This window comes from Stegostoma tigrinum, chromosome 11 (genome assembly GCF_030684315.1).
Source record: "Stegostoma tigrinum isolate sSteTig4 chromosome 11, sSteTig4.hap1, whole genome shotgun sequence".
Classification (NCBI taxonomy): domain Eukaryota; kingdom Metazoa; phylum Chordata; class Chondrichthyes; order Orectolobiformes; family Stegostomatidae; genus Stegostoma; species Stegostoma tigrinum.
Genome location: NC_081364.1, coordinates 23,903,049 through 23,927,414, shown reverse-complemented (window position 1 = coordinate 23,927,414; position 24,366 = coordinate 23,903,049). Strand labels below are relative to the sequence as shown.

Below are 24,366 nucleotides of genomic sequence, written 5' to 3'. Positions count from 1 at the left end.
GAATTGCCTCCAGAAACCTGGTAGACATATTCATTATGATTAGCAAGCACTGGTTCCCTTTTTGGTTTTAGGGAGGGGCCCTACACAATCAACGATAATCTGTGTGAAACATTCTTCAAAGGTGGGAATTGGCACCAAAGATGCTGGTTTTATTATTGCCCGTGGCTTTCCTACCATCTGACATACACAACAGGTTATGGCAAAATTCAACCATGTCGTTATGCCAATAGAAGTGATTTTGGATTTTAGCCTGATCCTCCTCACACCTGAATGACCCCCCAATTGGTAATTCCTGTGCTACCCATAATACTTCCTGTTTGTATGCTAACAGCAACACAGACTGGTGCATTTGGCTCATGTCTCCTCTGCACTAACCAACTAGGGTCTCCATTTTTGCCTCAGGATTCTATCCTGAAGGTAATAGCACTCAGGAATACATTGAGATTCCTTTTCTGAGTAAGCTTTATGATGTAATCTTTCACAGCTAAACACCTCTGCTTGATCCTCTACCTGTTCAGGTTTTTCTTTTACCACTTCAAATAGCGTGTCAGTTAACTCAACTCCTTTATCTTTCTGTGGTTTTTCCCACTTGCTTTAACCTATGACTGTGGCATCTTGTCACCATGCAGTCTGGAAAAATTCCAGGGCATTTTTCCCCTCTAACTCTTCAGTTCCTTGGTTCTCCTTTTGCTTCTCCACTACAAGGAGCGCCACTCCCACTTTTGATCTTGCTAGGTCATTTCCAAGAACTGACACTCTTTCAATCACTCCCACTGTCACTTCCCCAGTCTTGATTGGGCTTTTCAACCTGATCTTACACAGGGGATTGCTAAACCTCTCAATCAATTCCACAGATTACTGTCCCCATGGGTAACATTTCAGAAAGTGCGCAAACACTTTCAATTCTTACTCTTAGAGACTGACCAGCTCCCATATCTCTCACTATTGTAACTTCTTTACCTTCTCCCCCTGTTCTTACTGAGTAAACTTTACCCATAGAGGTGAAGTTTTTGTAGAGATCAGGCACTGTCTCACTATCCAGCCCGTGACAAGACTGTGTACTCTCCTGCAGCTCCTCAACTTCTTTTGGGATTTCCGTCACGACCTCAGCTAATCCCACTGCTTTAGCATCTTCTACCACATCCTTTCTCCCAGTGCCTTTCTTAAACCACTCCACTACAGTGAAAATACCCGAGGCCTTTCACCTCCTTTTCACTCTCTTGGGTTTGCTTTTGTCACCTGTTGTAAACTGTTCCCAATGAGAATTACTTTTTGTTTTTTCTTCCAGGGATCTCTCTACTTGCCAATTTCTATCCCTCATGGAATGAAATGGCTGTCAAAAGCTAAATGTTTTGTGCACTAATACATATTCATCTGCCATCTCTGCAGCTCTTCTCACTTTGGTAACTTTCTGTTCCTCAATGTAAGTTATCATCATCTGTGGAAGAGTTTTTAAAATTCCTCCAGAAGAATAATCTCTAAGATCCTCATGTCTCTTCTATCTGTAAGGCTCTCACCCATCTATCGAAGTTGCTATGTTTAATTCTTTGAAACTCGATGTAACTCTTTATATTTCTTAAGTGTTGTCTATATGCTTCTGGCACCAATTTGTAGGCAATCAAAATAGCCTGTTTAACCTCTTCATAAGCACTTGACATCTAATCTGACAGCGCTGTAAACACCTTACTAGCCCTACCTACCTGCTTAATCTGAATTAACATTCCCCACATATCCTCTGAATAGTTCATCTGTTTAGCCAATTTCTCAAAGGAAATGAAAAAGGCTTCTACATCTTTTTCATCGAATTTTGGCAAGGTTTTGATTATATTTCTATATATCCCTACCAGGTTGTTGGCTACTGAATTGCTCATCCTCACCTCTATCTCGTACGTTTCCTTCTGCCATTTTATTTGCTTCAAGTTCCAACTTCATCCTTTCCAACTTGAACATTTTTTACCTTTCTTCTCTCTCTCCCTCTCTCTCTCTCTCTCTCTCTCCTCTGCTTGCAAATGAATTCAAATTCTGTCACCTTCTCTTCATTCTCCAACTCCAGTTGTCTTATTTGAAATTGAAGTTTTTCCAACTCCACTGCACTTGCCTGCTTCTCTAATACACCTAAGTGCTCCATTAACTCCATTACAATTTCAGCTTTCTTATTACCCCTTGTTAAACACAAATTTAACCTACTTGCTAATTCTAAAAGTATATCATTCCTGTCTTTCCAAACTTTCTTGGCAAATTTGGGAAGGATCTTCAAATCCCAAAACCTCTTCAGCAATGTTAAAAGCCATTTCCCCTCACTTTTAATTTAACCTGCCACATGTAACCAAAATTAAACAGATTTTTGTTACCTGAGTTTTATTTAAGGATCCAGGACACTAATCTCCAAGTCTGTGTAAGTCTGTCCAGATCCCATGCACAAACTATCTAAATCTCAAACTCAAACCATCCAGATCCTGGACTCGATCTGTCCAAATCTGTCTAGATCCTGGATGTGAGCTCGCAGTTTTTGTAATGACAGGGAAATGGCCAAACCCCTCTGACAATTAAAACTAAAAACACAAGCCCCAATCTGTTATGACACGAGTAGGGGTTCCCCTCTAATAATTACCACTGAAACACCGAGAGAAGCCAGTCTTTTCCCTTGCAATCTTTTAAAAGTGTAGTTAAAGAAAAGAAATGCCTGATCTCCACTTTACAAGTAACAAGAAACAATTTATTTAATGTAATAATGAACAAATTAACACATAGACAATTCTCCTTATACTACTAATTACTCTCTCACTAGTCTAAATTCTACAGGAATGCTGTTTAAATAAACACAAGTCCCACTAATATAAGCTCAATTAATAAGAAGCAATAAATTATAACTTAATCGCTCCAAGTTCACACACCGTCTTCTGGAATATTCTGTCATCTCCAGTCTCTTCACAGACATCCTTCTTCTGTTAATTCTGCTGTCAGGGATGTTTTATCTCTGTAATTTCTTCAATGAGAACTTTGAGCTAAAATACCATGGTAACTTTGATTAATGAGTTGGGCTTTCTTTGCTTGGCTGTATACAAAATGTTTCCATTCGGGCACTCTGTGCCCCTGCATTTATAAACGTCCAAGCATAGACAAAAACACAAGTTCTTAAAGGGACCACGGCACTCTTGTCCCCATGATCATTTTTGCCAAAAAGTTTTAACTTGTGTTCTTCGAATTCATGAATACTCCACCCAAAATGCTAACACTGGTGCTGAGGGATCGATTTCCTTGAGTGGGTAAATCACCAGTGCCAAACAAATTGCATCCTAGGCTGCTAGTAGAAACCAGGAAAGGAACAGAAGATGCCTGGAGGACCATTTTCCAATTCTTACTAGTTTCTTTAAGCTGTGTGCCTGCAGCTACCCCAGGATTCCACGCACAGTAAGTGGTTTTCTGAGGCAGATGGCAGCATTGGCCTCAGGTTCCACAAGTCACTACCATGCAAGAACCTCAAAGGTCCATACAGAAGTAATGCAAATTAGAGTGGATACTATTCACTAGATATTGATAAGGCAACCGAGGACTGGAGCTCTGTGAATGTTGAACCATTATTCAAATGGATGCAAGATATAGGCCTAATAATTATAGAACAGTCTGACCATGGTAGTGGGAAAGTTACTAGGTTCAGTACTAAGATAGGATTAACTTAGAAAGGCAGAGATTAATTAGGGATAGTCAATCAGCATGGTTTTGTTCAGTGAAGATTACGTCTTACTAACTTATTTGAATATTTTGAAGGAGGAGAAAGGATGTTTGATGAAGGTAGCTCAGTGAATGTTGCTGATATGGATCTTGGTAAGGCACTTTACAACACTCCCAGTTGCAGAATGAAGAAAAATTAAAGTTCATGGAGGCAGAAGAATGAGGCAGGTTGGATCCAAAATTGGCTCAGGGACAGGAAACAAAGGGCATATGTTGACAGAGGTAAACTGTCCATTGCTTCATAGTTCAATGAGATCATGGCTGATATGATAAATAACCAACCTTTCCACATCTGCACTGTCAAGAGCACCACAAATCTGGTATGTTTCAATAAGGTTACCTCTCATTCTTCTAAATTCCAACGAGCACAGGCCCAACGTAGTCAACAGGGCTCAATATTGAGATCACAAAGTGTGGAGCTGGATGAACACAGCAGGCCAAGCAGCATCTCAGGAGCACAAAAGCTGACGTTTCGGGACTAGACCCTTCATCAGAAAAAGGGGAGGGGGAGGGGATTCTGAAATAAATAGGGAGAGAAGGGGAGGCAGACCGAAGATGGGTAGAGGAGAAGATAGGTGGAGAGGAGAGTATAGGTGGGGAGGTAGGGAGGGGATAGGTCAGTCTCGGGAGGATGGACAGGTCAAGGGGGCGGGATGAGATTAGTAGGTAGGAAATGGAGGTGCGGATTGAGGTGGGAGGAGGGGATAGGTGAGAGGAAGAACAGGTTAGGGAAGTGGGGACGAGCTGGGGTGGTTTTGGGATGCAGTGGGGGGAGGGGAGATTTTGAAGCTTGTGAAATCCACATTGATGCCATTGGGCTGCAGGGTTCCCAAGCGGAATATGAGTTGCTGTTTCTGCAACCTTCGGGTGGCATCATTATGGCACTGCAGGAGGCCCAGGGTGGACATGTCATCTAAGGAATGGGAGGGGGAGTTGAAATGGTTCGTGACTGGGAGGTGCAGTTGTTTATTGTGAACCAAGCGTAGGTATTCTGCAAAGCAGTCCCCAAGCCTCCGCTTGGTTTCCCCAATGTAGAGGAGGCCACAACAGGTGCAGCGGATGCTGTGTACCACATTGATGGATGTGCAGGCGAACATCTGCTTGATGTGGTAAGTCATCTTGGGGCCTGGGATGGGGGCGAAGGAGGAGGTGTGGGGGCAGGTGTAGCACTTCCTGCGGTTGCAGAGGAAAGTGCCGGGTGTGGTGGGGTTGGAGGGGAGTGTGGAGCGGACAAGGGATTCCTGGAGAGAATGGTCTCTCTGGAAGGCAGACAAGGGTGGGGATGGAAAAATGTCTTTAGTGGTGGGGTCGGATTGTAGATGGCGGAAGTGTCGGAGGATGATGCGTTATATGCGGAGGCTGGTGGGGTGGTATGTGAGGACGAGGGGGCTTCTCTTTTGGTTGTTATTGCAGAGGCGCGGTGTGAGGGATGAGGTGCAGGAAATGTGGGAGACTCAGCCGAGGGCACTCCCGCACATCCCAGATGTCCTCGTTCTTCAAGGACCGCAACATCATCTCTCCTCCTCCCGCCCTCCCCTCCCCCCCCTCCCGAATAAGTAATACGATCACGGAGACAGAAGTGAAAAGAAATTTCTTACACTTTGTATGCATAATGTAACAAAAATCAATACTACTGAGTCAATCAAGTTTTTAAAAACATGGCCTTAATTAGAACAAAGAACAAAGAAACTTACAGCACAGGAACAGGCCCTTCGGCCCTCCAAGCCTGCGCCGATCAAGATCCTCTGTCTAACCTGTCATCTATTTTCTAACGGTCTGTGTCCATTTGCTCCCTGCCCATCCACGTACCTGTCCAAATATATCTTAAAAGACGCTAACGTGTCTGCGTCTACCACCTCCGCTGGCAACGCGTTCCAGGCACCCACGACCCTCTGTGTAAAGAACTTTCCACGCATATCTCCCTTAAACTTTCCTCCTCTCACTTTGAACTCATGACCCAGAGTAATTGAGTCCCCTACGCTGGGAAAAAGCTTCTTGCTATCCACCCTGTCTATACCCCTCATGATTTTATAGACCTCAATCAGGTCCTCTCTCATTCTCCGTCTTTCTAATGAAAATAATCCTAATCTACTCAACCTCTCTTCATAGCTAGCACCCTCCATACCAGGCAACATCCTGGTAAACCTCCTCTGCACCGTCTCCAAAGCATCCACATCCTTTTGGTAATGTGGTGACCAGAACTGTACACAGTACTCCAAATGTGGCTGAACCAAAATCCTATACAACTGCAACATGACCTGCCAACTCTTGTACTCAATACCCCGTCCAATGAAGGAAAGCATGCCATATGCCTTCTTGACCACCCTACTGACCTACGTTGTCACCTTCAGGGAACAATACACCTGAACACCCAGATCTCTCTGCTCATCAATTTTCCCTAGGACTTTTCCATTTGCTGTATAGTTCGCCCTTGAATTTGATCTTCTAAAATGCATCACCTCGCATTTGCCCAGATTGAACTCCATCTGCCATTTATCTGCCGAAGTCTCCAGTCTATCTATATTCTGCTGTAATCTCTGACAGTCCCTTTCACTATCAGCTACTCCACCAATCTTAGTGTCATCTGCAAACTATATCAGACCACCTACACCTTCCTCCAGATCATTTACATATATGACAAACAACAGTGGTCCCAGCACAGATCCCTGTGGAACACCACTGGTCACAGGTCTCCAATTTGAGAAACTCCCTTCTACTACTACCCTCTGTCTCCTGTTGCCTAGCCAGTTTTTTTTAAAATCCATCTAGCTAGCACACCCTGGACCCCATGTGACTTCACTTTCTCCATCAGCCTGCCATGGGGGAACCTTATCAAATGCCTTACTGAAGTCCATGTATATGACATCTACAGCCTTTTCCTCATCAATCAACTTTGTCACGTCCTCAAAGAATCCTATTAAATTGGTAAGACATGACCTGCCCTGCACAAAACCATGTTGCCTATCACTGATAAGCCCATTTTCTTCCAAATGGGAATAGATCCTATCCCTCAGTATCTTCTCCAGTAGCTTCCCTACCACTGACGTCAGGCTCACCGGTCGATATTTAGTTAGATCATTTTGTATAATCTTAGCTCTTTTCCCTTGGGCTTGTCTCTCGCTTTTTTAAAAACAGATGACATATGCACACTTACAAGGCAAAACAGTCCTCTGAGAGTACCTGGACTTCAAACAACTTTAATTAGATAGAAGCATAACTATTCACTAGCAAAGAGGGCTTGGTTAACTTTCTTATTCCTGGGACTCAATTTCTTTTTATTTTAGTTCAATGGTTAGAGTTTTCTACATTACTAGAATAGTTAATAAAGGTTTAGCAGAAACAATTCAGAGTCTAAAAGGGCCACCGTTAAACCTTCCAGCTGGCACTTTGCACTTGTGTGGCTGACTGCCAAAGATACCATTAACAATGCTGTAATATAAATAGTCAACTGCCAATGGTCTTAAAGTATAAAATATTACTCGGATGGAACATTTGTTCCGAACATGCACTTTTCTCCCTTGGTTAGACTCTGTGTGATATACCAGGGTGAAGGGAATCTGTTAAATGCACCTTGTACCTTGGTCAATTGCATTCTGCAGACAACAATTAACACACACAAGAACAGACTGGTATTTCCCTTTCCTTTTTCTCTCCATTAGCCTCCCTTTGAAGAAATTAACTCTCCATTACTGTTACTGACACTTCAGATGAGTGTAGTTGGGAAATGCAAAATTTGCCTTTCTTTTTAAAAATTGATTCATGTTGATATAGAAATTAAGAACTTCAGCAGTTATTATCCATCCTGACTTGCCGTGACCGGGGCCACAAATCTTTGCTAAAACCTTAAAGCATTTTGACTCTTGCTATTCCTGATCTGCACCTATACTGATTCAATAAGCCAAGCTCCTTTCTCACTAATGCCCATATGAAATCCTTTACAATCAGGACTACCCACCTTCTTTTCCACATTGTCAGTCAGTATCAAGAGAGCAGCTCACCAGTCCGTTATGGTGAGTAGTGTCATTTCTGGTTTTGTCCTGTATGGGTTTGTAAATGGGGTCCAATTCTATATGTTTGTTGATCGCATTGAGCACTATGCCTCTAGGAATTCCCGTGTGTGTCAAATTTGATTTGGGCTACAATAGTTACATTGCCCCAGTTAAACCAATGGCCTTCATTGTCTGAGTGTACTGATATTGAGGAAAGCTAGTCATAACAACCTTATCCACCTGGGTACAAGAAAGCACATGGCGTTTTGGCTTTCATTAACAGGGGGATCGAGCTTAAGAGCCGCGAGGTTATGCTGCAGCTCTACAAAACCCTGGTGAGACCACACTTGGAATATTGTCCAGTTCTGGTCGCCCCATTATAGGAAAGATGTGGAGGCTTTGGAGAGGGTGCAAAGGAGGTTTACCAGGATGCTGCCTGGACTGGAGGGCTTGTCTTACGAGGAGAGGTTGACTGAGCTCGGACTTTTCTCTCTGGAGAGAAGGAGGAAGAGAGGTGACCTGATCGAGGTGTACAAGGTAATGAGAGGCATGGATAGAGTCGATAGCCAGAGACTTTTCCCCAGGGCAGGATTGACTGCCACGAGGGGTCATAGTTTTAAGGTGTTAGGAGGAAGGTATAGAGGAGACGTCAGAGGGAGGTTCTTCACCCAGAGAGTTGAGAGTGCATGGAATAGTTTACCAGTGGTAGTCGTGGAAGCGGAGTCATTAGTAACATTTAAGCGACTGCTGGACATGCACATGGACAGCAGTGAATTGAGGGGAATGTAGATTAGGTTAGGTTATTTTATTTTATTTTAGGATTAGGATTATTCCATGGCACAACATAGTGGGCTGAAGGGCCTGTACTGTGCTGTACTTTTCTATGTTCTATGTTCTATGTCATTTTGCTGCTAGCTGCATGCTGAGGCTGGTTTCCTTCCTGTCTGTCTGACGTACGGTTTGTGGCAGTTGTTGCATGGTATTTTGTAAACTACATTGGTTCTGCATGTTGTGGGAATGGGGTCTTTAATCCTTGTGAGTGTTTGTTGTAGAGTGGCTATGTGCTTGTGTGCTACTGGCCGTGCTATACGCAGAAGCGATGTAGTTTACAAAATACCATGCAGCGACTGCCACAAGTAGTACATCGGCCAGACAGGAAGGAAACTAGCCAGCAGGATACATGAACATCAACTAGCAGAACAACACAACAAACTTTCTCTAATATCAGTACACTCAGACGATGAAGGCCATCAATTTAACTGGGACAATGTAGCCAGAGTAGCCCAAGCCAAACACAGACACACACGGGAATTCCTTGAGGCATGGCTCTCCACTCATAATGCAATCAACAACCCACAATGCAATCAACAAACATACAGAATTGTACCCCAAATACAAACCCATACTGATCAAAACCGGAAATGACACTACTCACCACAATGGACAGGGGAGCATAAATTCCGAGCTGAGTGGAACAACATCGCTTCATCAGAGGCCTCACTGATGTTACCTAGCACGGTGATGAAAGGTCTGAATGAAAACAAGCCAGCTCGCCAAGCAAGTCAATAACCTCAGTCAAAATGCTGCTGGCTATAGTATGTGAAGATTCATAATGCTATCATTAGTTGAATATTAGGTTTAAAGTGGAGGGACATGAATTGCAGTTTCACAATTCTGTGAAGATCTGGCCTCTTAAAAAAGTTGTCAGAAATCATTTGGAACATGGAGGCCAAAACACCATTTAAAGGAAATTGAGGGATTTCAGCTGAATGATCTACAAGTCAACTGGGGAGAATATTGCAAAGGTGTTTGCCGATTTGAGTTTTATGACCTCCTGGGACTTCATCATCAGTCTGATGTGCCCAACTCAAAACCAAAGTGATGACTTTACACGTTCCACATTGAACCCCATTTGTCATTGTTTTGCCTGCTCCTAAAATCAATCCCTTTGAAATCTCTGTCTTAAATTCATTCTGGGCTAGCGAGTAGAGTATTTTGGGCACCAAGTATGTTATGCCAAAATTAAGTGTATTAATGTAAAACCATAGCTGTGTAACTCAGGAGTCACGACAAAGGTCTTATTCTTGATCTGCACTGAAGTTAGAACCAGAAGGTTATTGCGAGTAGACAATAGCTGACATTGACTACAATAGCAGGTCATAGAATGTAAGAACAGTCCAGTTCAGTTCCTGGTCAGTGACAGTGCCCAGGACGTTAAGTCAGGAATTCAGTGATGGGAAATGTAATTGAATGTCATGTGGCGACTGTTGGAGTCTCTTTCTGAGAGAGTCCTTGGTCAGCACTATGTGATATGAATGTTATTTGTCACTTATCACTGCAAGCCTAAATAGATGCCCTTAATTTGCTGTATTTGAATGTTGTAGAATCATACAGCATAGAAAAGGGCACTTCAGCCCACTATGTCTGTACCACTGGCAAGCACCAAATTACACTGATCCCAATTATCTGCATTTGGTCCTATGCATTTTACGGGCTCATCCGGGGCATTGTTCTACAGGGTTGCAATTTAGGATGGCCAGTCCACTTAACTTGCACATCTTTGGACTGTGAAAAGAAACTCGAGCACCCAGCAAAACCCACACAGACACAGGGAGAATGTGCAAATTTCACAAAGACAGTCACCCAAGGTTGGAATTGCACCTGGGTCCCTGGTGCTGTGAGGTACCGCGCCACCCAGCTGAAGATGGCTGGGTCTGGCATACTATGTTGAGAAACTCCTGAAATTATGCCCTGGAGCTGAAATATTTGGTTGGGTTCAGCTCTGTCATCCTTGTTTTGACTCAAAGTCAGCAGCAGCATGCAGTTTGTTGTTAAGTGCTACTTCATAGCACTGTCAACAAGACCTTCCATCACTTTATTGGTGATTAACATTAGACTGATTGGCTACAATTAGCAATAGTGGATTTTTCCAGCTCTTAGGGAAAACATGTATCTGGGCAACTTTTCAAATTGTCAAATACAAACCAATGTCGTGGGTGTAATGGAACAGCATGGTTAGGGGCACAGCAAGTTCTGCGACACATCTCAGTACTACTTCTGTAAAGTTGTCAGGGCCCATCGCTTTGACTGTAGTCAGTATCTTCAGCCTTCTCTTGATACCATACAAGGAAATCGACTTGGAAGATTGCTTCCCCTCGCTGTGGAATCTTGAATATGGGGGACGATTCTCAGGATAAGGGACTCATTGCTTGGGAATAAGAAGAGGAGAAATCTCTACGCTGAAAGGGTTGCAAATCTTTGGAATGGTACAGATGGTCCATCATTGAGCACATTCTAGGCTGGGCTTGACAGAATTTTGGCTTCTCAGAAAAAAAATAGGATATTTGGACGGATGTGAAAGTGGAGTTAACACTGAAGATCAATTAGAGCCAGAGTGAATGGCAGAGGCATATTGATCTACTGCTCCTCTTTCTATGTTAATTCTCTCATAGGAATCTTAGCAGTTACAACTTTTTTTAAACCAGTACCAAAATGCAAATGCACAACAATAAAAGCTACAGGTCAACAAACTCATGGACAACACACATGAAATGAAAGCTTTCAAACCAAGCATTTTGATTACAGGCTGTGGAAGATTTGTCACTGTTTGTTACTACCCTCTATTGGCTGAAACTAAGTACTGCAGTCGTGTAGTCTTGCCCTGCACAGTCAACGACATCAGGTAAATTAATTAAATGCCAAAATAGGTAATGTCATAGACAACTAAACTAATATATCAACAACCTGGCTCTGCCTGCAGACAGCATGAAGATATTGTATTGATAAGACTACATATGAAATACCGACTTTTATTTTGTAAAACCAATAGTGTGTCAATAATGAATACCTTTAATTATCCTTATAAAGTCTGAGGGAAACAGATCTGAAAGGCAAGGTGGGGTGATGGTGGTAACGACAGGATTCCCAAAATAAATACTGGAGACTTGTCTTGATTAGTACTGTGCCAATCCAACAGGGAAAGAAGTGGTGCAACTGAAGCAGATTTCAGTGGGAGAGCAGTCAGCAAAATGATCACAATAGCATGCAGTGTGGAGTAATTATTGAATAGGATGGAAACAGAAAATCAGAGGTTAAGACACACAAATGGCACATATTGAAAAGCATCTGGCTCAGATGGATTAAATGAGAATTAGAAGGTAAAACCACGAATGAGCAAAGGGAGGCCCTTGCAGAGGAGATGTTTTCAACACATTTCCATTAGGGAGAAAGAAAAGGTTTTCTGGGTGACTACAGATACAGAGATTAATTTTAATCAGGAAAAGGAGGCTATGATAAATTTCAGATTCAAAATACAGTGGAGGATCATGGAAGATACAGAAATTAGACAGGAGAGCTGAATAAGGTGAACAAGAGGGGGAAAAGACAGTGTATGAGATAAGTTTACTGTTGAACAGAAAAAGGTTTTTGATGAACATATAAAAGAGGAAAAAGACAGTTAAAACAAGCATTTTAACATAAAACCAAAATATTCTTATGAGAGGAGCCTGATGGAGATGGAGGTATTGAATCAATTTGCAACTATCTTCAAAGAGAGGACACTGCTACTGTAACAGTGTTAAAGGAAATGCACAGGTTGAAAACACAGATGTGGTTACCTAATCCAGTTTCCTCAGCGCTCTAGGATACATCATAATTGTGGGGATAGCAGAGGGAAAAACAAAAAAATGTTGGAGAAACTCAGCAGATCTGACACCTTCCATGGAGTAAGAAACTGAGTTAAAAGTTTAAGTCCTATGCAACTCTTCTTCAGAACCTGATGATGCCAGATCTGCTGAATTTCTCCACCACTTTCTGTCTTATTTCAGATTTCCAGAATCCACAGCATTTTGCTTTTATTTGAGATAGTAGAGATTCTGGTCACAATCATGCAATCCTTCTTGGGTATGGGTGGGTTGCGGGGGGAGGGAGTGTGGTTGTTGAAAGGATTAATTCTTTTTTCAATAAAGGTCAGAAAGGTATCAGTGATAACTACAGATTGGCCAAACTGCCATCAATTGTCAGTGGGGTCCCTTAGATTGTGATTCAGCACTAAAATAATCACGAGGAAATAAATACTTTCAGAAATGACAACCAGCGCAGATTTTTTAGAAGTAACTGACACCTATCAAATTTATTTAATTCTTTGATGAAATAATAGATGGAGATGAGACTAATGCAACTGATGTTGTAAACATGGACTTTCAAAAAAGTCACATATTAGATTAGTTAACATAACTGAAGCCGGTGCAATGAAAGACTTGGTAGCAACATGGATACAAATTAAGCTGAGACAGAACGCTAAGGGTAGTAATGAATAGCTGTTTTACAGACAGAAGGGAATTAATTATACTTTTTTGTACCCCTAGAGTCAGTATTAGTAGCAATGCTCTTTTTCAAATGCATTAATAATCCTAACTTTGTGTAAAAGACATATTTTCAATATTTTCAGCTGACATTATGCAGTGAGCAATGCAGGGAAGTGTGAAGTGATGCACCTTTTGCATAAGAATGAAGAAGCGGTCTTAAAGAGGGTGCACACACACAGGAGCTTGGGTCTATACACAAAACTTTATAAAGGTTGATAAGGTTGTTTAAAAAAAAGGTGTGGGATCTTAGATTTGTAAATCGAGGACAGGGTACAGAAGCTCAGGGAGACCTCAGCTGGAACAGTCTTGGTATCACAGTCTGGGAAAGCCTTTGAGAGGGTGCAGGGATGAAGTCGTGGTGGTGATGTCGTTAGCCAAGACTTTTGAGTGGGTCTCAAACCCATGGCCTTCTGACTTGAAGGTAAGTGTGTTACCAAATTAGTGACAGCTGACACTTCCATTCATAGGATAAAAGGACTCCAAATACATGCAGCAACAGGAAAAGACAAGGTTAGTCTTCTCAAATCAGGGGGGTTAAGGAGGCAGTTTTTGGCGGTTTCAAACTATGAAGAATATTGATTGAGTAAACTCTGACATAAGGTTAGTCACCAGAAGACACAAACTTAAGGTAATTGATGAAACAACTTGAAGGAAGATCCAGAATTCAATGTCTGAGAAGGTGGTGGAATTCGATTCAATAATAGTACCTTAGACTTTGCAAACTTATATTAAACTTGTTTAAATCCCAGATCAAGTTGCAGCTACAGTAACTCAGACTGTTCTGGTGTACAAACCATACAAAAAGTAGAGAACAACTGAAGAAAATGAGAATGAAACAGATGGTGCCAGAGATTACAGTTATGAAGAAAGACGCAATAAGTTGGGGGTTTACTACAGGAGAGATTTAGAGGTGGTCTGATGTGAAAAATTGCTAACTGGTGTCTTAGATGTGGAGAGAATGTTTTGACATTTGAAAGGATATAAATGAAGGTCATAAATACAAAGGAACTACCAATAAACCCAATAGGGAAATAACAAGTATTTATTTACTCAGAATGGTGAGAATGTGGTACACACAACCACAGGTGGTGGTTCAGGCAAATAGCTTGGATGTTTCTAAAGCGAAACCAAATGGGCACATGAGAGAAAAGGAAACAGAAAGATATCCTGAATAGAGAAGATAGAGTAGTTGGGCCAAATGGTTATATTTCCACACTGTATCATCTACATAGTTCCATGTAGCCTTCAAGATGGAATTGGTTGTACACATGAAAAGGAAGACTGTGCTGAAATATGAGGAAAGAGCAAGAGAACGGGATTCATTGCACAGTAATACATCGAACATCTACAAAGCACAGACTTCCATTGTCTAATGCAGGTTTTCTTCACTACTGGTTCAGTAATTAATCACTTATTCTGTGTACAGAGTTTCCAAGTACTGTTCAACAAACACTAAAGAATTTATGGTCTAGACTTACTGCTGAGATTGCAGAAAGTGTACTTTGGGAAGAAACAGGAGACCATGAAATCAAACCAACCACTCTTTCTGACATTGTAAATTTACACTCATCTGCATAGAAATCAATACCTTCCTGCAATGTACCAAATAGATCTAACATTGTTGATTGAGAGATACAGAAATAATGGATGAACAAATTGAATACGTTCAGATATAGGGCCAAAGTTTCTTCAGGGCTCACCCGTCTCTTCGTTTTTATTAGGTTGTAGGGCCTGGGTGTCACTAGCTGGTCAACATTTATTGCTCATCCTGAGCTGCCTTCTTGAACCACTGCAGTCTACATGCTGTGGGTTGACTCAGGATGCCCTTAGGGAGGGAATTCTTGGATTTTTGCCCAGCGACAGCAAAGAATGGCTTCTGCACTTTCCACTGAACCAGGATTCATCTCTTGGCTTGGTAGTAATAGTCGAGTGGGGATATGCTAGGACATGAGGTTGCAGAATTGGTGTACAATTCTGCAGCTGTTGATGGCCCTCAGTGTTTCATGGATACCCAGTATTGAGTTGTTAGGTCAGTTTGAAGTCGGTTCCATTTAGCACTGTGATAATACTACACAACACAATGGGAGGTTATTCTTAACGTGAAGGTCAGACTTCATCTCCACAAGGATTGTGTGGTGGCCACTCTCTGATACTGTCATGGACAAATGCATCTGTAGCCAGCACATTGGTAGGGATGAGGTTAAGTATGTTTTTCCCCTCTTGTTTGTTCCCTCATCATCTGCTGCAGATACAATCTATCCTTTAAGACCTAGCAGTGCTGTTACTGAATCGCTCTTGGCGGTAAACATTGAAGTTTCCCAACTCAGAGTACATTTTTCAATCTTGTCACCCTCAGTGCTTCCTCTAATGGTGAGTACGGATTCATCAGCCGAGGAAGGACGGTACATGGTAACCAGCAGGAGGTTACCTTGCTTATGTGGTCATTAGGTTTAGAGTCAATATTGAGGACTTCCAAGAAAAACCCCTTATAACTGTACACTGTTGTGTTGCCTGTGCCTCTGCTGATCTATCCTGCCACTGGGACAGGTCATATCAAGGTACAGTGATGATGATGACTGGGACATTGTCTGTAAGGTATGGCTCCAACAGTATGACTATATCAGGCTGTTGTTAGACTAGGCTGAGAGAGACAACTCTCCCGATTTTGGCACTAGCTCTCAGATTGTTAACTGGATACAAAATTGACTTGATAGTAGGAGACAAAAGGTGGTGGTGGAGAATTGTTTTTCCAGGCTGCAAGCCTGTGATTATTGCAGTTCTGCAGGGACCAGTGCTGGATTCACTGTTGTTAGTCATTTATATAAATAATTTGGATGCGAATTTAAGAGGGATGGCTAGTAAACTTGCAGATGAACCAAAACTGGTGGCATTGTGAGCAGGGAAGAAGGTTATCTGAGATTAAAAAGGAATCTTGATCAATTAGGCCAAAAGGCTGAAGAGTGGCAGATAGAGTTTAAATTGGACAAACATGAGGTGTCGCATTGTGGTAAAATGAGCAAAGGCAGGACTTGCATAGTTAATGGCAGGGCCCTGGATTATGTTGTCGAACAGAGAGACCTACAGGTTTAGGTCCATAGTTCTTTGCAAGCTGTCACAGGTAGACCGGGTAGTTAAGAAGGTATTTAGCTCACTTGCCTTCTTTACTCAGACCGCTGAGCAAAGGAGTTACGGCACCACGGTGGAGGTTGTACTGGATGTGGGTGAAGCCATTTTTGGAGTACTGTGTGCAGTTCTGGTGATCCTGCTAGAGGAACAATAATCATTAAATTGAAGAGGGCTCAGAGAAGATGATGTCGGGACTGGAAGGCTTGAATTATAAGGAGAGGTTGGATAGACTGGGACCTTTTTCAGTGGAGTGAAAGAGGATAAGGGGTGACCTTATGGAGGTTTAGAAAATCATGAGATGCATAGGTAAGGTGAGCAGCAATGATCCTTTCACTAAGGTAGGATCATCTACAAAACTAGAAGGCAGATTTTTAAGATGACAGGAGAATGATTTAGCAGGGACCTGAGGGGCAACTTTTTCACAGGGGGTGGTTCATATGTGAAATGCACTGCCGGAGGACGTGGTAGATTCATTTTAAAGCCATTTGGACGGGTACATTAACAGGAAAGATTTAGAGGAATATGGGCCAAACGCAGGCAAGTGGGACTAGCTGAGTTTAGGAAATTTGGTCGGCATGGACAAGCTGGACTGAAGGGTCTGCTTCTGTGCCGTACGGCTCTATGTTGGTGAGGAGGACTTTCCAGGTTCAACAAGGCTGTTTCTCTTCCAGTGCCTAGGTCAATGCCAGGTGGCCCATCCAGCTTCTTGTGTTACTGGCACTTCGTCGCAACTGATACACTCGAGAGGCTTGCTAGACCATTTCAAAGGGCAGTCAACCATACTGCTGAGAGTCTGGAGTCACATGGACTGTAGGTTATAATGGCAGATTTCGTTTCTGGATGGGAATAGTGTGCCAAAAGGGTTTTTCCAACAATTTTCAACAGTTTCATGGTCTTCTGTGGATTTTCAATTCTAGATATTGTTTATTGAACTCAAATTCTACCATTCAAACCTGGGCCCCCAGAACATTAGCTGAGTCTAATTTTAATATCACTAGGCCTTTGCCTCTCCATTAATTAATTTACACTTTGTATAAGTTATAACAAGGACAGCAAGCTACATTTAAAGAGAGCAACCCAACCAATTTTTCAACAATTGTTCTATTGCATTTTAAGCACTGAAAGCAACACATTTGATTGTCTGAAATCCACTGTATTCAGCTACGCACATCACAATATGAACGCATTACGCATAATAGAATTGTAAAGTCTTGAAAAGCTGTGAAAACTTGCAAGCCTGAAAGGCTTTGAGGATAATCATGTATAAAGAAGGTTCTAAACCACTGAGCTGTGATTAAAACATTTTTGCGCCCTTCTTCCCCGAATGAACTTCTATCTAGAAAATGTTAATTTCAAAAGGAGAAATTAATACAACTTTAAATATTCTAGCAACACTACAAGTTTCCTGGGATTTTTCAAAATTGAAAAACCATGGCTTGTTGGTAATATTAGAAAAAAACTCAATGTTTGAAGTCCATCATGCAAAGATAACAACTTGTAAACGGTACAAAACCCTGCTTACCACGCCTGGGAAGATTTTTTGGAGTTTCTCTACAGCAGCTAGTGCTTTGGGTTTCCCGCCATCAAAACAATCTTCAAACTCATACAACGACTGCCGCACTGGGTTAGAATAGGACACCTTTGCATTGTCTACAAACGTTATCTGCCTTACGCCCCAGCCCTAAAAAGAACAGACAATAAATTACTTCTGAAGCAAGACAGTCTAATCATGAAATTTTTTCACATAAAGCACCTCTGATTACTTGGCATTACAGCATTGAATGTACTAATGTCACACGGAGTAGTGGTTCGTGAAGCCAGCTCACCACCACCTGATCCTGGGCAGCTGGAATAGGCAATAAATGCTCTGCTGACCAATGAGACATACACATAAGAGATGAGCGACAGAGGCACCATGGGGATAGATAGCGACTGTAATCAGAAACTCATGAAAAAGACAAACTTTATCATAAAAGATTTTGTGCAATTTTCAATAATCACATTCAATTAAACAAATGTAAAAGAACGAGGAGGACATAGGAATCCTTTTGTTTTAAATTTAACAAACTGTTTCGTCCTGGAGTGCACTGGTGATAGGAGCAGAGTTAATAATAACTTACAAAACTTTCAAATTTGGATATATCTCTACAGAGGAAACAAATTGTGGGGCAATGGGGAAACAGCAAAGAAGCAAGTCTAATTGTTTTTCTCTTTAAGGTTTTGGAGTAAATCTGTAGCTCAGGTTGTGGGTGTTGAGGTTGGTTGGCTCGCTGAGCTGGTTTGTTGTTCTGCAGACATTTCATTACTGTGCTGGGTAACATCATCAGAGCAGCCTCTGATGAAGTGTCAGTGGGTTTTCCTGCCTTGTTTTTAAACTCTGGAGTCTGTTGAACTGGATTACCTCACTTCCAATTCTCCTTCGCAGTGGAGTATATATGACATCGAGTTCTATGTGTTTGTTGATGGCTTTCTTTGTGGAGTACGAGGCTTCTAGGAATTCCCGTGCCTGTCTCTGCTTTGCTTGTCCCAGGATCTGGGTGCTGTCCCAACAGAATTGGTGATTCTCCTTATCCATGTGGACTGAGATGAGTGAGTGCCTGTCGTGACTTTTTGTAGCCAGTTGGTGTTCGCGTACACTTGTGAATTTGCTTCCTGTTTGTCCGATGTAGTGTTTCTCACACAGTCTCTACGGTGAATCTTGTATAGGACATTGGTCCTCTCCATAGTAGGAAGTGGCTCTTTGGCTGTCGTAGGGTTGACGTGTTTGTGTGCCACTCTGATGCCCAGCAGTCATAGCGGTCTTACTGTTAGTTCCGATATGTTCCTGATGTAAGGTAGTGTTATGAATGTGTCAGGATGTGTCATATCTTCCTGGCATTCGTATAATAGGCATCTTCTGACCCGGATTTTTGGACATGCGTTAAATTTGAAAGCCTGGAAGAGGTATTCTTCTTGTTTTGGTGTGGTTTTGTGCTGCTGCAGGGTGTTGTTGCCCATTTAAATGGTGTTCGCATGCAACTTCATTTGCGTGGGTTAAGATGGTTACTGTTGAAGTTCAGTACCTGGTCCATGTGTGTGGCTTTTCTGTGTACTTTCATTTGCAGTTCCCCATTTGTCTTGTGCTCTACCATGATGTCCAGAAATGGGAGCTATTTGTCCTTCTCCTCTCTGCTGAATATTATTCTGGTGAGGGTGTTGTTTACGAGTTTTGTGTGTCTCCTCTAGTTTGGTCCATTTATTGATGACCAAGGTGTCAAAGTAGCAGATCCATAGTTTAGCGGAAGGGCAGTCCTTTCCATCACTACCTTGGCTATTAGTTTAGAGATACGTGATCCCATGGGTGTCCCGTTGATCTGTTTGTGTGTTTGGCTGTTGAAAGTGAAGTGGGTGGTGAGGCATAGGTCAAGTAGCTTCAACATGTTGTCTGTGGACGTGGTTTCATTGGGGTCTTGATCTTGTTCCACTGGTGCTGCCATTGTTTCCCTTTCTAGTGGTTTGTCTATTGATGTGAATAGGGCAGTGACATCAAATGATACCAAGGTCTCCTCGTCCTCTATCCTTATGTCTTTGATGGAGTTGAGGAATTCTTGGGATGAATGGATAGAATGGAGTGACTTGTAGACCAGGTGCTTGAGTCTCCTTTGTAGTTCCTTGGCTCATCTGTGTGATGACGTGCCTGGTAGGGAGACTATGGATCTCAGGGGTACTTCTGGTTTGTGTACCTTGGGGAGGCTGTAGAATTGAGGTGTGTTGGTTCCTTTGGGTTTCATTCTTAATGTCTTCCAAACAGTCTGCACCTGTACAATGGGCTTTGTGGCCTCCTTCAGGGCAGTGAGGTTCAATGGCAGATTTTTTCCTAAATAAATTTTTTTCAAGATAACTTCATCAATACACTAGAGTTGCATGGAATAAATACCAATTTCAGATTTAAAACTCCAGAATGCATACAGTTGATATAAAATAATTATTTTAAAATAATGATGCACAGCTCAGCAGGGATGTCAAATTATATGGTTTATATCAAATGCCATTGATACCAATTATAGATTACACAACAGCTACTCGCAGTTAAATGTGTAATTTTAATTAATTGATACTCTTCGAAATTTGACAGTACTTTTTAAACCACTAAGCAGATTGATGCATACTGCCAAACGTACTCAAGATTTACATCTTGATAGTTCATGAAGTTTGCAGAATATAAATCACTGCTGGTTTTCGCTCATAGAATTCTATCTCAGACCACAAAATTGTTCATTTAAAAACAGTTTAACTGCAGAAATCCTGTTCTGGACAGAATGGGATATATACTGAAAACAAAAAATGTTTGAAATCACAGCAGGTCAGGCAGCATCCATGGAGAGAGCAAGCTGATGTTGAATTGAGATGACTCTTCAGAGCTGACGTGAAGAGTGCAAGGGGCACGATTTATGCAGTGGTGATGGGGTGGAGGAGTGCTGAGGAGCAAGGGGTATAGATTGTGCAATGCAATGTTAGCTTGCTCTTTCTACCTGGATGCTGCCTGACCTGCTGTGAATTACAGCAATTTCTTGTTTTCGGTACAGATTTCAGCATCTACATTGATTTGACCCGATAATGTGATGTACATTTATCTTGGGTCTTGGTGCAAAAAGAAAGGTACCAGAGTAACCAAAAGGCAAACAGGTAACAAACACAGTTTATGATGAAAAATAAACATGCAATCAAAGCGTTAGTAAATAGTAAAACTCTTACCATTAGAGTCCGTGCTACATTACAGCCCAGTGTACCAGCTCCAAGCAACAAGCACCGAGTAGTCATAACATTTTCCAGGCCAAGGGTTGGTACCAGACGCCAACGCATTAATTTAAGATTGAGATCAACCGATGATTCAGCCAGTCTTCAACAGAAAAGAAAAACAACATATATGAATTCAGAAAAAATATCTTACTGAAACATTGTGATCTACTTCTTATTTATGGTCATCCAGATAAATTTAAAAGCTTATTTTTACACTATTGTTTAAAAAATGATATGCACACTGAGAATTTATTTTCCTCAAATGGTGATTATCAGCTTAAAATAAATCTTTGCTGTTTTAAAAGCTTCAGGATTCAATATTAGACTTAATGCACATATGCAATCTAATGGAAATGTCACACTTAAAGCAATGTCTACAGATCTTACAAGAAGCATTATAATATGCAAGGCGATAAAGATGGCTCATCATTACTCTCTATTCGAACAATGTTCATTTTACCTGGAAACTTTTCTATTTTTCTTGATCAAGCAACACACATCAGATTGCCTAATCAATCGGTATATGCTTAGGTACATCACTGCAACTACCTCCACGTACTTGAAGATCCAAAGGGATCAGTGCTGCGAGTGCAACTATTTCAGAATCACGTAAGTGACTTGGGTTAAGGAACAGAATACATCTGTTGTCAATAAAAAGATGGGAAAGAGATAAGGTGTGGGATGAACTCAAGAGTTTGCAATGCAAAAAGACATGTAGATGAATGGACAAAAAAAAAAGGCAGATAGAGTATAATGTGGGAAAATGGGCAATCATCCACTTCGGTGAAAAGAACAGAAATATTGAATAAAATGCTAACGAAGAAAGAATACAGAACGTTGTGGTATAGAGCTATCAGTGTGTTTGTGTACATGAATCATGAAATGCTAGAAAGTAGTTGCATCAGGCATTTTGGAAAATAAAAGTAATATTATCATTTATTGGATGGGGAACAGAATATAAAAGTAGAGAAACCTTGCTACAGCTGTACAGGGCATTGCTGAGACTGCATCTAGAACACCATATACAGATTTGGGTTCCTTATCCAAGGAAGGTTATACTCACATTGGAAAAAGTTTAAAGAAGATTTACTAGGCTGCTTCTGCAGACAAAGTGGTCGCCTTACGAGAAAAGGTCAAGCAATTTGGGCCATCTCACTGAACTTGAGAAGAACAAGAGATGACTTTAATGAAACATAAAAGATTTTGACCAATTTTTGGTCTTGTAAAAAGAGTTAAGGGTTATTGGAGTCTAGCAGGAAATTGAAGATTGGATGATGTGCTGATGGACATCAAGGTGATCCACAATAAAAACATTTGGAGCACATGTTTGTAGTTCAAGTGACTTCAGATGTGAGTTGTGGACCTGGAGCCTGAGCTGCAGACATTTTCCACATCAGGGAGGGAGGAAGTTATCTGGACGTTTGCTGCAGGAGGTAGCCACATCCTACTGATTAGGCAATTCTAACTAGGTCTGTGACCATGGACAAGAGAGTGTGACTGTAGATCAGGTAGGAATGGCACCCCCAAGGGGCAGAACTCAAGAAGATTTTATCCCATGCAATGCATCCAGATGAGAACAGCGACTAAAGAGAGGATGAGTGACCCAACCACAACACCATAAAACAAGGAGACATTCAAATGGGAGGAGGAAATCGGAATGTGGCCGTGGAAGAAGACAGTAAAATTAGGGAGTAGATACTATCTTCCACAAAGATTAGTGCTGCCAAGGTTAAGGCCATCTCTTTGGGAATGGACTGAAACTCAGAAGGAAGAGAGGGATCCAGTTGTCACCCACATTAGTCGCAACGACATTAATAGGAGTGGAAAGAAGGTTCTGCTGAAAGATTTTGATCAGTTAGGAGTAAATGGAAATACAACATAATGACCTCAGGATTACCACTGGAGCCACAGGTACAGTGTAACTAAAGTCAAAGAGTTAATGCGTGACTGAAAGATTGGTGTGTGAGGAATGGGTTTCAGTTTTTTAAAAAATGTGCATTAATTGGGCGTGGGCATTGCTGGTAACTAGCGTTTATTGCCTGTCCCTAGGTGCCTTCATGGTGGTGAGTTGCATTCTTGAACCTCTGCAGTCCATGGGCTGTGCTGTTAAGGAAGGAATTCCAGGATTTTGATGTAGCAACACTTCAGAAATTGAAATTTATTCATGTTAGGCTTGGAAGGAAACTTGCAAGTGATGGTGGTTGCACACATCTGCTACCCTTATCCTTCCTGATGGAAGTAGCTGTAGTTTTGGAAGAAGCTGTCTAAGGAGACTTGTGAATTTCTGCAGTACACCTTAGGGATGGTATACAGTACTATAACTGCAGTTTAAAGAATGAAACAAATAAGATTCTTACAGGGCTTGACAGGGAGATGTGGAGAGGCTGCTGCCTTTGTAAAACAGTCCAGTGGGCTTAATTGCAGAATAAGGAATATCCCATGTAAGAGGAGGAGGATTGTTAATTCTCTCAGAATGGGAATGGACTGAATCTGTGGAATTTTTTTATTGTAGAAGGCTGGCAAGTCTGGGTCATAAAGTATATTCACAGCTGGTATCGACAGATTTCTAACCAGTGAGGGAATCAAGGGTTGTGGGGAAAGTGGAGTTGAGAATTATTAGATCAGGCACTGAATGACAGAGCGCAAAATGAGCCAAATGGCCGACTTCTGTTCCTATATCTTAGAGTGTTAAGGTCATAATCAGATCCTGTGATCTTTGTGAATGGGACAGCAGGGTCCAAATGGTCTACATTGCATTATCTTCTGATGGCGCTCTAACATTTGAGTAGTTTATGTGAGGATTTCTAATTCAAGTCCAAGCCTAGATGAAAGATGCAAATTTACCTCTTTGGATCCATACATTCACTAAGATTGACCATCCGTGGACCGAGGCTTCCTTTCTGATTTTTCTCCCAACCAACACACTTTGGACAATCTGTAAATTAATTTTATGCACTTAGGATTGCTGATCACCTATTGTATCATTTCAAAACTTTGAAAACAAAAAAACAATGGTGAAAATTTACAGCAAGTCATTTAAAGAAACAAACTTAACATTATGAGGAATCACTGCCTGAATGAAACTAAGGAGTGGCCACATCTGAGCCCCACAGTCCATCTTTCACATGATTAACCTGTTCATTTTCTGTCACTTTACTTCAGCATTCCAACATTTTCTTTTCTTCTTTGCAAAAATGTTTGCTTTTCTCCTAAAAGCATTACGGCTTTTTAAACTGATCTTGGAGAAACAGTTTAAATGTTTGTTTGACAGTTCCCAAATTCATACAGGTTTCCAACTGCTGAATTTCATTCCAGTATTATTCCTGTAGCTGAAGAACCAGGAAGTGCTTTAGTGCACCAAACATCCTTGGTTA

General features: G+C 41.5%; 1 protein-coding gene across 4 annotated transcripts in view; it reads right to left on the bottom strand.

Moving 5' to 3' along the window:
* Positions 1 to 24,366, bottom strand: part of atg7 (ATG7 autophagy related 7 homolog (S. cerevisiae)) — a 148,240-nt gene that overhangs the window by 109,677 nt on the left and 14,197 nt on the right. For all 4 annotated transcript variants that reach the window (XR_007249249.2, XR_009446490.1, XM_048547879.2 and 1 more), the window contains 3 exons: positions 23,837 to 23,927; positions 20,948 to 21,092; positions 17,736 to 17,894 (listed from right to left, as the gene is read on the bottom strand). Coding sequence is in view for 2 of the 4 variants with exons in the window: in XM_048547879.2 (XP_048403836.1) it covers positions 17,736 to 17,894; positions 20,948 to 21,092; positions 23,837 to 23,927 (395 nt within the window). In the remaining 2 variants the exon portion in view is untranslated. The remainder of the gene's footprint in view (positions 1 to 17,735; positions 17,895 to 20,947; positions 21,093 to 23,836; positions 23,928 to 24,366) is intronic.